The sequence below is a fragment of the Pezoporus flaviventris genome, unplaced genomic scaffold (genome assembly GCF_033815535.1).
Source record: "Pezoporus flaviventris isolate CSIRO_AGI_PZ_B2104156 unplaced genomic scaffold, CSIRO_AGI_Pfla_v1 ptg000040l, whole genome shotgun sequence".
Lineage (NCBI taxonomy): Eukaryota > Metazoa > Chordata > Aves > Psittaciformes > Psittacidae > Pezoporus > Pezoporus flaviventris.
In genome coordinates this window covers 5,637,607-5,651,812 of record NW_026892588.1, presented here as the reverse complement: position 1 = coordinate 5,651,812, position 14,206 = coordinate 5,637,607, and the positions used below count along the sequence as shown (strand labels likewise).

The window sequence follows — 14,206 nt, the reverse complement described above, 5'->3', positions numbered from 1 at the left end:
CTCACTGCAAACAAGGCATTCAACTTGCCCTTCTCCAGCTCAGCATTCTCACCTGGGAAACTGAGATGCTGTCTACTTGCAGACTATGAGGCTCAATCTGCTTATGTTTTGTAAGACATGTAATGCTCTTCACAAGGAAAAAGCTGAAAGTTTTACTATGGAAAAGAATTTCTCTGCACCTTTGCAAGGAACAGCAAGAATCTAAAAGAAGCCTGTTTCTCTAGACTTGCATGACTGCTGGCTTTGGGCACTATCACACCTTTAATGATAACTTTAAAGCCAGTAAAAGTCTTTGAGAGAGTCTAAAGTTTAACTAAATGTACAAGTGTGAGTACTAGGAGGACAAACGTGTTTTACAAAGTGAAATGCTGGACTGACCTTGAACATGAAAGCAAAGCCCTCACTATTAGCGCAGAAAAATGTTAGATTGCAAGACTTCACTTCAGAAGCAGAACTAATTATAGCAGATTAACAGAAATGAGGCATGTAATAGCTGGAATAGGGCATGACTGCAATATGAAAGGCTGAATCACTGGACCCCTCGTTGAGGTCAAGATCTTAAAAACACTAGAATTTTTTAAGGCCAGTAGCAATTTTTGCAGATGTTCCTGCGGCAGCTGAACATGCATTATAACATTCGAGCTCTGTTCTGTGCAAGGGAGTTTCTTTTGTGTTAAAACTGTTTTCAACATTGATGTCAGAATACATTTCTGAGCATGGGGTTTTATTCAGGACCATGTTCACATTTCTCTGTAGGGGGTTCTGAAGAAATAGTCACTGAGTGTGCAGCAGAGTGGTAACATTGGAGATTTTTGATTCATTTTTTTCATGAAGTTAGTAAATAAATATTCTTCTTTTCTTTTAATGCAATCTCAATTATACTTTGCAGTCTTTTTCCTCATACTTTCCACTTACCATTTTTTCCTGTCACTAACCATCTTCCCACAAACTCTAAGGATCTTTTCATTACTGAATGGCAATAAATGTTCCAAAATTGGTAGGACAGTATTTCTGATATACTCCCTGAAATGACTGCTTTACCAGCACTGTAGTAATAGGCTCAGCTAAAATGAAAATAGTTCACACGGAATGGACAGGTTTGGAAGGGACTTTGGAGATCTAATCCAACCCGCTTGTTTATAATTTCATCAACTAGAGCAGAAAGCTCAGCAGCTATCAACTATGATGTGTCTATTCCTCAGAACTTTCCTTAATGATTTTGTAAAAATCCCTTATTTTCAGGAAGCCGGGTTTACTGTAAGCATGTGGAACCACATGCTTGTGGTTAATGGAAGTGTTGGTGCCCATCAGTGATTTCAGAAAAGAAGCAGTCACCCATGAAGACCTGGAATTCTTCAGGCTGATTCAGAGTCTTGGCATAAAGATGTGCAGGTTTAAAAGAAGACAGGAAAATCAGTCTCAGCTCCCTAGGTGTTTGCAGATATTCTAATAAAAGTAGGGAAAGTATTCCTCTCTCTATAGAAAAGTTGACATGTAATGTCTGAAACTGAGACATAACTAAATAGTGTTGGCAAGCCACTGTGTGGGTTTCCTCTAAAACATCATGTTTCTGTGTTAGCCCGAAGAAGAAACGATGCAATTCAGGATGCAAACTGATTCTGATTGCTGTTTATTTGTTGTACAAAAATCCCTGCAAAGTATAATAACAATCTCCATTTTATTTTAGTAGTAATGAAGAATGCAGTTCTCTCAAAGTTTGAGCTGGGATATAATGAGCAGAAGTCGTTGCCAGCCAATCAAATTCTTTAATTAAGACTAAAGAATGTAGTCCTACTTCTGTTCATCTCAAGTATCTCAAAAGTCATTATTCTCTATCCACTTGAAAAGAAGTGGATTGCAGCCAAAAACTTCCTGGTTAGATAAATCAAAGCCATGTTGGTCCTGGCTGGATGTAGTACAGCAGCATCTTCACTGAAACAAGCGGACTTACAAAGCTAAACCAGAATAAATAAAACTGAAATCAACTCTGCTGAATGCTGTTCATGGAATATGAGGAATACCTACAACATATGTATATCTTACAGTAGCAAAGCCATTGTCAGCTTGGAGATGATAGTTGGGGATATAGCAGGTCTACTGTAAGGTACTTTCCTCAGTCACTGGGCAGTGGGAATGCTTACAGAGATCTATTGGAACAGAAAGTGCCCATATGAATCTAGAACTGGTGGGCACTTCCTCAAGCAAAATGAAGTGTCTGAAGGAGTGTTGGGCTATAGTAGAAGCGATGTAGTAAAAATAGATCTGGTTTTGTTCTGCTGTGTGTGCAGAACTGCATCTTCTTCCTTATTTCTTTCCATCACTTGTCAAATCATTAGGTCAGTCTGTTTGCTGGAAAGATCTTGTCTGGATTCTTCAAAGGCATTCAGTGCCAGTCCTTCCTTCTGTTTAATTCCATGAAAGTTTTCCACAAAACACCCCTCAGTCTTGTCACTTTGCTGCTAAGGACAGTGGTGGAAGTTTGAAGTTGTCTACTTGTTTTTCAGGAAATCTATTGTTCTTTGGTAATAGCCTTTGGAATGTGCAAATGGCAACTGATTTTAGTCATTTTGCTCTGTCACTTTTCCATGAGCTCCAAAATGGGTGGATGTTAGACTGAATTGAATCAGACATTTAAGACATACTCAAGAGAGTACAGAACAGATAGTTCTTGCTATATCAAGCAGAGGGCATTTTTACATGGATTGAGGTTTGCAAAATGTTCAGTACCATTAGTAGTGAATAAAGAATTACAAATGTCAGCTGTGTTTAACAGGAGGTAAGTCTGAACTGGTGGGTCCTACAAAATGTTGGCCAGATACTTGCTTTTTGAGGTTGCGTCATGGAGCCACCTATTTGCATTCTGCTGTCATGATATATACTGCTCCAAACACATACACAGACAGTGATCCAAGAGGCTTGGATTATCATTCTCACAAACATATTTTCATGTTTTCTTACATTTTTAAGGTAGGAATCAGTGCAGCTTTACTTTCAACATTCTTTTAACTTCTGCTTTTTAGATTGAACAGCAACAGGAAGAGCCTAAAAGGGCGTTACACATTTTCATCACATTCAATAGCTGTGATGTAGTGTCTGATATATCAGTGTCAATCTCTGGCTTCTTCTCTCACTGTTATTGTGTATTTCTTTTGTTATGCAGCTTCTGTTGCATATTTTACAAGGCTGGTGCCTGCTCTCTCTGTATATTATCCATGAGGCTATCAAAGAAAGGTAAGGGGCTGCTGGAGAAAAGCAGGTAACTTACGACTTCTTTACTCTGTGTCAGACCTTAGCAGGTTTTGCCCTTTTTATAGTTCTTAGAGTCAGCAGACTCAGAAATTAACTACATATCACATGGCTGTATCTTGGCCATTGCAAATGGACTGCATCTTATGTAGCCCGTAATTAACATTTCCAGAACTGTATATGTAATTTTCAGCTCCAGTTTACACTTCCACCCCACCAAATGGGACCACCAGCAAAATACTGTTGTATATTTAGCACTGCCTGCTTGCATTTAAGGGAGAGACCCTGGAAAGATGCTTCTATAAACAACAAGGTATAGGTAGGCAGATGCAGAGACAAAACTCATTTTGCATGCTTTGAGCCAGCTCTAATACAGGCGCATTTAGTTGTGTTAGCACACAGCTGATCTAACATGCTCTGCCTCTCAGCATCATCTTGGATTCAGCACAGTGCTAGCAAAACTACACCATATCTGCAACAGAGGTGGCTGACATTCAAGCAGCAGCAAGGTTCTGACATAGTCTCAGGGACTACAAGGATGCTGGAGCGGGACTCTTCACTAGGGACTGTAGTGACAGGACAAGGGGTAATGGGTTAAAACTTAAAACAGGTGAAGTTTAGATTGGATATAAGGAAGAAGTTCTTCACTGTGAGGGTGGTGAGGCACTGGAATGGGCTGCCCAGGGAGGTTGTGAATGCTGCATCCCTGGCAGTGTTCAAGGCCAGGTTGGACAGAGCCTTGGGTGGCATGGTTTAGTGTGAGGTGTCCCTGCTCATGGCATTGGGGTTGGAACTTGATGATCTTAAGGTCCTTTCCAACCCTATCTATTCTATGATTCTATGACTCTTTTTCCAGCTGCTAGGAGGTTGGTGAGTCGTACTGCAGGCTTTTCACTGATAACAGAGCCTGATCTCTTCTTCAGCTGTCTGGACACTTGACTACGTTCAGATTCATGGATGGTTAATCCTAGCTGGAGCAGTACCACAGCTGCTTTTTAAGTGCCTACGAATTGCCACAAAGCTTAGCAAAACACAACTGAAGCTACTGCTGCATACAGATGTATATCAAGGCTAGATTATTACTGTGAGGACTTTGGATTCCATGCTGCGAGTAAACCGTCAGTGCAGGTTACTTAAATTGCAGTTGCTTGGGTCCTTGCAGACTGATGGCTGTCTATCTTTCTGAGTTCTTGATTTGGCTTCCTGTCAAATTATGTTGTTTTCAAAGTCCTCTAGCTGACATGCTAAGAAAGGAAGAAATTTGTCACAGTCAGATTCAGAGCTAGTACCCTCCTTTTGGAACAAAGAACTAATGAAGTGCTTTGTACATCCCTGTTAGAAACCCCAACAAGGGAGAATAGGAGCTATCAAGGGAAGAGTATGACCAATGTGTGCTGCCTTTCATCTACTCCTATAGCTCCCCTGGCAGTCTGAATGTGAATTAGAGCAGCTCTGGGCTTAACTACTTCAGAGGGCAGTCAGCCTTTGGCAGTCCCAAACCAGAGACATACTGATACCTCTCAGAAACTGCCAGCAAAGGAAATGTCTGGCCATTGTATCCAGGGCTGAATATTTAAGTTGGGGTATACAGGTTAGTTTTTTTACCCACAGTCTTGATCCACTGTGACTTAGGGCACTTGGAAGGAATGCATCCTGTCTGCAGACTCCCTGACTAATGCAATTAAAGATGCTTTGTCTTGTCTCATTATTCCAGGAAAGGTTAAGGCAGCAGGATTCCAGTATGCTCAGCCTTGGGCAGGCAAGCAACAGCAGTAAAAAGAAGCAAGGAGTTTTTCCCCCTGAGCATCTACCCAGGCCACAAATATTCAAGCACAGCACTCCCCAGTGCAGAAGGATGCACCAGGCAAGTGCCCTGATGCTTAGTTGCTGGAGCGGGGATGCTGCATGTAGCGGGTTAGCAGCCCATGTCCCTTTTCACCCACAGAAATATTTAGCCCTAGAAATACTTTCATTTCTGTCCCCACTGATAAGATTTCAGGCAGGCAGAAGCTGCCCTACCCCTCGAGTTGCAGCAGCCACTGCAGCCTTGCTTTGTTGATGCCTGGGGAGGAATGTGTTTTGCTCAGCCTGGAGGAGTCCTTTAGAGCTCCAGTGGCAGCTGCGTGGTGTGTGTCACTGCGAGTCAGGCTGCCTGTGGAGAAGTGTTGTCAATTGGAGTATTTGTCAAAAGATAGCAGCAATTTTCTGTTGACCCATTTTATGGGTGAATAAAATATAATCAATATAAAGTAAACATGAGAATCTCATGGGAAACAGGTTTATCTTGGTTGGGGTATTTTTGCTATTTGCTGGTGTGAGAAGAGTTTTTATATGTTATAGCACTGAATGGCTGAGGAAACAGAAAAGTACAGAGAGAACTGATGAAATGTGCCAGTCTCTAAAACCAACAATCTAATATAAATCTAGAAAATAATATGCATCATTTATCTACTTGCTGCCTAGTGTCTGTGATTCTAGATGAATGAATTTGGTTGAAAGGCTTCCCTTAGAAAAGGAAAATATCAGTACCTTTTTTATTTTTTGGGCCTCCACAAAGAGCAAAGGGAATACTCAAGGCTGCCTGGAAACTGAGGCATCGTTCAAAATATTTTCTTAATGCTGAGAAGTGAATTAGCTAAAAAAAAAATAGGAAAAAAAAACCCAAACCCTAAAGAAAGTAAAAAGTAGAAGTATTCTTGAGAGGTCTTTGGTTGCAAAGCCCTGTAGGCAGGATGAAAGGGACCTACACTGCTATTTCTCTAACTTACTTATTAGGTGGAATGCACTGAATATCAGGAGGAAAGGAAAATGGACTAATACATATCCTTTTATTGCTTGGGAGTTGGCAGAGTATATGTGTACAGTTTTTAAACCTTGTTTTATAATTTATTTTTTTAACTGTCATAAAAGTAAAATTTTAAGCTTCTCTTAGATGAAGCATTAGAGTGAAGACACCTAGAACAATGGTAATTTGTTGTAGCTTGTCCAGAAAGGCCATTTAAGAGAGTTTCCTAGGAATTATCTGATGCTTCTTTTGGTGCAGTAGGTTCCAGTCTTGCATCGATTTTTTTTATATGCAAAGAGAAGCTGGCTATAAGATTTGGGTTCAGCAGGCAATCTATGTTTTCCATTCCTTTTCAACTTCTTGACCATGAAAATCATACTATTAGCAATCCATTCATTAATTATATTTTCTTGCATCCTACTATCAATATATCAAATATACTCAAACTGAGAGTTAAGAGGTGATTTGACTCCAAAATCTGGAAATTGAACTACATGCTCTCTAGTATGGGGTACTATTGCCATCATAACAAGGGCCTCCAATAGCCAAAGCACTTATTTAAAGCCAAGGGTGCCAAAAAATTAAAAGTAGGTACTTGAAATCTCGAAGAATGCTATTTTCTCAATGAAATATAGGCAGGAACTTAGCAGTTAGTGCCACAAACAGGGCTGTGTTCAGGGCTGCCTTTGTTTTGAACATCAGATAATCCTCAGTTGTGGTGCAGGAAAGAAGGGAGCCATCTGCTTGTCCGGCCCAGGAGCTGTGCCTGAGTTACCCTGCAGCCTCAGTGCCACCACAGTCTTTAGGGCAAGGAGAGACCTGTGCTTCTCTGGGACTCCATCACCTGAGACCTTCACAGATCACCCCCAACGTGGTGCTAAATGCCCTTCATCTGTGTAACACCAGCTGTGAAACAGCAGTCTAGACAATCTCTGGCAGATATTTATCTAACCCACTCAATAAAGAGTTCTGATACAGTGATTTAATTCTCCTTCAATTGAGAAAGTTCCCTCAATTCTTCCGTGCTGCAAGTGGAATCTGTTATTTCGCAGAGCCTGCCCTACCAAAGGTCACAGGGAGGCAGGCAATCTCATTGTCTTCCTTGATTGCCATTCTCTTTTATGTGGGTAGGACTGTAATCGTTCCCTCCCTCAGGCTTCTCTTCCCGTGACCCTTTCTCAAAGGGCACATCTTTCTAAATGTCTTCCTGGTTTTGCTGTCCCTTTCCAGCATTTCCCTAATTGCCTCTCTTGCTCACAGCAGCACTCAAAACTGAATACAGCTAGTACTGAATAGTGGATTGATTACTCTCCTGTGTCTTACATGTCATTTTCCTGCCAACACATAAAAACTAGCTTTTCAGTAGGGAACTACTCAATTTGGCCATCAAGATTTAAGCATTCTCTAAACAGTGCTATTTTTCTCCTAAGTTTCTTCCTGTGGGGAGGAAAAGATACATGGAGTTGCACAGGGACAGGACTCCTCAGCTGTCTTAAGTTCATCAAAAGTAACACAGGGGAAAAAAAGAAAACCAAAACCAACTCTCTGGATACATAAATGGATATAGGTGTGAACTCTGGGTGGAGATACCTTTCAAGTTTTTATATATATTAAAACACTGGGTTTATATTCTTTTCTTGTATGACATACTTTAGCATTCCAGCACCCATTTCTCCAGTATATTATGCTGCACAATGTAACAGCGTTACAGGATGCATGCGAGGTCTGTGGTACTGGTTGAGAATGTGTGATAAAACATCCTTTTGCCCAACTTCCTTACTTTCCCATTAGACTCTTTCCTAATAGGTCATTAGTCACAAATAACACCGGCTTATAGAGACTGATTGCTGTCCTTGCTACAGAATTCCCTTTCTGTTCCTTGACTGTGAATACATCATTCAGTTTTAGCCTGTACTGCCAAAATCAATGTCATTTGAGAGCTAGATTTTCAAAGATGCTGATTCTTGCGTTGTAATTTCTGGATGACTAACATAGGATGTGGGCAAATGTTTAACCTCCATTGGTTCTCAGCATCAACAGGTCCCATTTTACAAAGCACGCAGCAGGGAGGTTTCCTGTAACCTGGTAGTCTTGCTCTGTTATTGGAATAGTAGGTGTAGCACCTTAAGGATGCCTTGTAAGCATTTGAATTGAAAGGCTCAAATACACGTTGGGATGTTCTTAATGTCACTTTTATGCAAACAGCTCCATCTTGCAGAAGTTACTTCCTTGTTTAAAAATTACTTTACATTCCTAGGATTTCATTTGATTCCAGAGAATAAAATTTCACAATAAAATATATAAATGAAAAGAAAAAAAAACCTAAAACAAACCAAAAAAAACCCACACCCCCCCTACGATTGGGTCAAGAAGCTGTTGCTTTAAACTCACTGAAGATGATGGCAGACATCTGAAAGATATTTCATTTTCTATATGATATAGATGCAGTGTGAGACAGCTAGGACAGTGGAAAAGCTGGAGGGCTTGGTGCCTGTGCTCAGACATTGCTGATTGCAGCTCTGACAGGCACTGAGCTCCACAACAGGCTAATGAGGATCTGCTGAAGTACTGAATCTGCTATGAACTCATCGAATGCACGTCCCAACAATACTTCTCTGGGAAGCTACTGGCATCATCTGAGTGTGCATAAGTGATGAGCAGTATGAGCAAAACCACAAATGTCTTTATAAGTACAGCTTTATTCCTAACACAGTAATTAAGCAGTAATTAGAAGCTGAGCAATGGGAATACTTGGAGGAAATTAAAATTTCTTGTCCACGGGGAAAAATCGTATAATGCCAACATCTCAGAGGGGTTTTCCTTGAAGGGGAAATAGGGTGAAACTAAAGCTCAGATATTATGCTCACATTAACAGCAATTCCAAATTAAATTACATTCTTAATTTATGAACATTTTGGGGAACTTTTATAAAGTAAGTAGCAAATGGCTTTTTTCTCTGCTGAAAGGTGACAAAGCCATTAAAATGGAGAAAAATAGATTTGAGCATAAAGTGTATTTTTACTGATTTTTTTGCCAAAAGAAAAGACATCAATTCTTCATTAGTGATAAATAATAAATCGCAACTTTTGTTTAAAAAAAAAATAAAAAATCCAAGTTGTTGGATGTTGGATTAAGACAAAAGATTCTGAGCTTGTACTCAATCCTAAACAGAATTACTTCCAAATTTGATGCCTAAATATACCTGTATTTACCATAATTTCTCTTGTTCTGTTTCTTAAGCAATCCTCTGCCCAGAGTTACATGCTTGCAATTCCTGTTAGACAATACTAGGGCAGCAATTAGTTATCAACGTTGTTCTGGATTTGGGACACACTTCTTGTCAACTAGTGTATGTAATTATTCATGTTCACCCCTCATACAGAGCTGGCCATCTCTGGATGACCTCCAGGTTAATTTTCTCTGAGTGGTTGATTTGGTATAATTTGTGGAAAAAAAATATGTTCACAAAACCCTGTATAAAACCAGCTTGCACTGCAGGCTTGCATACAATGCTCATAACCATGGACACAAGGCATAAGTGAATTTGCAGATCTGTGCCATTATCTTCACATCAAGGGAATGGGGAATCCTACTTCACGTATTCATAGCACTGCAATTTTAGACAAAGCCTCAAACTCTGTTTATAGAGAGTCCATAGGCAAAAATAATGGGTTCTGTGTAGTCTGACATATTCATGCTTTGTGTTTTGGAGATTTAAAAAGAAAACATACATATAAAGTGCACGGAATTATATACCAAAGAGTTTCTCCAAGCCACAGGTGCTCAAGTTTATAGTACATATGGATTTTTATAAAGTAATGACTGGCAAAGGAAAGATAATTAGTGTATATTATTTGATTTAATTTTGCCCCCAAAAGTAAAAACTACTGCTGTCAGCAAAACAATTTCCAACAGAAAAAGCAGCACAGGATAACTAATAAAAGGAGTTAGAGTTTTCCTCTCATTGATTTGTAGCTCCACTGGTAAGCCAGTATGGGAAGGAAACAGGCTGCAATATGTGTTTTGCAAAACCCTGAGAGACACGCAACACATGAATATAGGGCTAGATTCCAATGATTTGCCCACATCTTTCCACAGGCTTGCTGCGTTGAAGCACACTTGTGATGGACTCTGTGGTGATGTCAAGAAGACAGAATGTGAATTAGGATAAGCATTGTCTGCCACCAGAGAGATTCTGCCCCTGGGTAGAGTCTCCACACCTCCACCAGCAGCATCCCTTCACCTCAGGGATATGACAGCAGCAAATATCGCAGCAACCTGATGGATGCATTTGCCCCAAGGCAGGCCAGTGTACAAACAAGAAGGAATCAAGGGCTCTCCAACAGGCTCCTTGTTTCTATGCCAAGAGAGGACTAAGCCCACAATCTTCTCAGAAATGTAACTGCAGGGTGAAATTATACCTATGTTTTTTTTTTTATCAAGTACATGTCTTTCTGAGCACCCACATTTGTATTTGCACAGTTGCACCTGACACCATTACGTTGGTCTTTCCAAAAGCATTTTATACAACTGGAATTATAAAACCTCCAGATATTGTTGTAGGAAGGGTGTCAAAATCCCTGCTGTGGTACAGGGGACAGGACAACATTCTTTAACACCTTGGTCTTCAGCTTCATAGAAAATCTCTGTGCAGCCAGAAGTTTACTACCTACTCTTAGGTAGTAACAGCACTTAGTATTGTACAGGAGTTAAAGAATAGTATTGCATAATATATTCCAAAGTAAGCATGAGCTATTTTACAAATCAGAGGGCATAGAATTATTTTAATAATGTTAAACAACTTTGGGTTAGTTGTTTGTTTGTTTGGGGTTTTTTAGTTTAACATATTCATTTTATGCTACGTGTGAATGTAGCAACATTACTGAAAAAATGCTTTTATCTCATCACAACTTCTTACTAAAAGACCAACTGTCTGTGTAGAACACTTCTTAATGTATGCATACCTCTATTCACCTCAGGAAAATGAGTGAGCTGAAAAAAGTTATATGCAGAAATGTTTTTAGGAAGCCCTGGCTTCTAAATACTAATTATTTCCAAGTTGTTAGGAAAAAAAAATAATTATAAAGAAGAATTTAAGCAGGACCTAGGATTAGAATCCCTGGGGGAAGACAAATCCAGTAAACTGATTTTCAAAATATAATGGCTCATTTAACTTGTATATATGTCAGCAATTATCTCTGTTCTGTTTTATCCTCAACTTTTCTGTCTTGGTCTTTCTGAGCTTTAATTTTTAAGTAAGGAAGTAACTGCAGTCAGTTCTGCTTCTGTTTCTGTTTCATCTGTTCACAGTCATATTTTTGTTAAAAGAAATTTTTAGCAGTTTCAGAAGATGTAAAAACTTTCTTGAGAGCAAATATCTGTCAAGATCATTAAATACCCTGCATGGGTAGATAGAGATATGGTCCTGAGCCTGATTCTGGCTCCTGCTGTAGCTGCTCCATCCTGGTGTACCTCAATATGTATCACATCAGATTGCAATAGCCACAAATCTACCCGAGAAGGAGAGTCCTCAAAAGACAGAAGAGCCTCTTGCCTGAGACTAGCCATATGGCCATAACACAGGGAAAACACATGACATCTGAAATGTCATCCCAGCAAACTATGCCAAGGGAAAAGCACAAAATGACATACAGCTACTTTCTTTCCCCCCTTTGGCATACTGCATTGAGCAGAGCTTACTCAAACTCAAATCCAAAACTTGTGTTAATCTTTTTTAATTAAAAAAAAACCAAAGCCCTGATTCTTGGGGAACCTTTTTTTTTCCCACTACTTTCTGCAATTCTGTCTTTGTGTGTGATGCTTTTAATTTCATAAACAGTTAACTTTTACGCCCTTTCCCAGAGCTTTTATATTTTGTTACAATTTGCCTGCCACCTGTACAAATTAAATTCTCCTAACTCCATTCCTGTTAATTTCTTTTAACTAGGTAGCAGACTCTGAGACTTTCTGCTTCTTCATCCTACAGCATGCAGACTTTAAAACCTGCTTTCTGAAAGAGGAAGATTCAGTCTCTTTTCTCAGGATGTGTCCTGTTGTGAGTTAATTTAGAAAGAACACTTTGGCTTCCCTGATTCACATCAGTACATCCCCAAGGAAGAAAACTGCTAGGATAAAATGATGCTTCTATGACATTCTGTGCATTTTCCTATAATTTTAAGTGTGGTTTGGGGGGGGTTGGTTGAGTTTTTTTTTCAGTTTTTTTTTTGGGGGGGCTGGGTTTGGATCTGTTGCTTTTTTTAGTGCTAGTTGATTCAACTACATCTGTTTGCTTTTCAGTATTTAATTTATGTTGGGTTGTAAACTGTCCAAGTAACAATTTGAGTGATGCAGCAACAGAAGGTGACCCAGATTACACAACACTGTATGCTAATGCCATCTTCTTGTTTAATGGCAGCTGCTCAAAGCTTTGTCTTACTGTGATTCACATTCAGCAGACACAAATCAGCCTCTTCAGACAGACACACATCCTGCCTGTCTTCATTTTAAACATGTTCAAGAGCTACTGCTTTTCATAGGCATACATCAGCCTCACCAGCTGAGGCCATTTAGCTCCTTGGCTTGTATTTACTCTCAACCATCTGACACAATTATCAAGGAAACCCATTGTGACTTCCCATATTTTTCATACTTCTGTTTCTGTGGAAGTTTGCCGAGAATATTTTCTCTATAAAAATAGTTGGACTTTTATACTCCCTTGTAATGGAGACATTTAGAACATCAAATATATCACAGTTGTTTAGTAACTGATTTCTCTAGAGGTTGGAATTTAAAAAGCATACATAATAAAGCAATGAGTTCTACTAAAATACATGACATAATCATCTTGAGCGGATAAATTCGACCAAAGTTTAATCAGATAGGCTTATGCTAAAGCAAAATGCAGACTTTAAAGTATAGGTACAGTTTTAACAGAACATTTTATTGTTGTATTTTAAATAGGAGAAGCAAGGTATTAAAATCCTTTCATTCCTCATTAAAAAAAAAAGTTTAAACATGAAGATAAGGAAAGCTATCATGCTACAAATTCATACAACTTTGCTTCATCCAAATCTTTTTGGCATATCTATCAAATTTTTAAAGCCTTCTGACAACACAAGCTTCTTGCTAGAAATGCATATCTAGCCATCTACCCAGAGGACATGTCAGAACAATAAGAAGAAGTGCAAATCTTACTTTTTAGATGGATGAGCAGCAAAAAACTGAGGTAGAAGATGAGTAGAGAGTTAATTCTTGAATGAGCCATATTCATTCTGAAAGGACATTCTCCCCCGAGTTGTCTGTTGTCCAAAGGGCTGGTGCTGATCCTCACTGCTTTCTCATTTCTGAAACTAAGGTAATACCCAAGGCACCCAGTCCCCTACGAGCCATCTTCGCCCATGCCCCTCATCAGCCTGTTCGCTGCAAATCTACAGACTTTGATTCAAAAGGCAGTTGTGCTTGTTAAGGTTTTACTTCAGCAGGTTTGAGTGATTTTTCAAACCTGGTGCAGATTTGTCTGAGCTGGACTGGAGTCCTTCCACAGCATTCTGCTGCAGAACGATGGGGAATGTTGCGCTCTGCCTGGCTGACACTGCACAGCAGATAAGGCACAGCACTCGTTAAATCTTTCAAAATATATTGGTATTTTCTAGCAAACCTCCCTTACATCACACTTCTGATTCACAGTATAAACACTTTATGCTTTCTTGCATAAAGTCAACTAACAAATACTCCAGTATTTTTTCTGTATCTTACCTCATTAGCACATCCCATTCTCAATCTTTTTGTAGTTAGACAGTAGCCTGTTACCTTCCACAATATTTTGTATTGTTGTTATTGTTTACACTCCATTTAAATGTTTTTGCTGTCACTAAAAAGCATAATAATTAGGAGCTGGCACAAGTCCTCTGAACTTCAGCAGGTTGTGTTGTAATCTTGAACTGCTCATAGAGGAACCAGTCACTTGCAGATTCAGGAGATGACACAGTAAGATTGCTGAGAGGAGGGGATGGGGCCAGGTGATGGACTCCTTTTCATTTTAGCTAGAGCTGGCCTTAGAAAAGGTGCCTGGTGCAAGTTCAGTGTGTCTGCCCATGCTGAAAGGAGCTTTCCCCAGCTGCCACTGCGGTGCAGCACTGTGGCTCTTCACTGCTGCACAGCACAGGCAATGAATGC

General features: G+C 39.7%; 1 protein-coding gene across 3 annotated transcripts in view; it reads right to left on the bottom strand.

Annotated features, from left to right (window-relative positions):
* CRB1 (crumbs cell polarity complex component 1) overlaps window positions 1-13,760 on the bottom strand; it is a 102,951-nt gene extending 89,191 nt beyond the window's left edge. The window contains exon 1 of one of the 3 annotated variants that reach the window (XM_061465560.1): window positions 13,226-13,760. In XM_061465560.1, coding sequence (XP_061321544.1) covers window positions 13,226-13,301 — 76 coding nt within the window. In that variant the 5' untranslated portion in view covers window positions 13,302-13,760. The remainder of the gene's footprint in view (window positions 1-13,225) is intronic. The other 2 variants (XM_061465558.1, XM_061465559.1) reach the window with 2 other exon arrangements.
* Window positions 13,761-14,206: the final 446 nt, after the last annotated feature.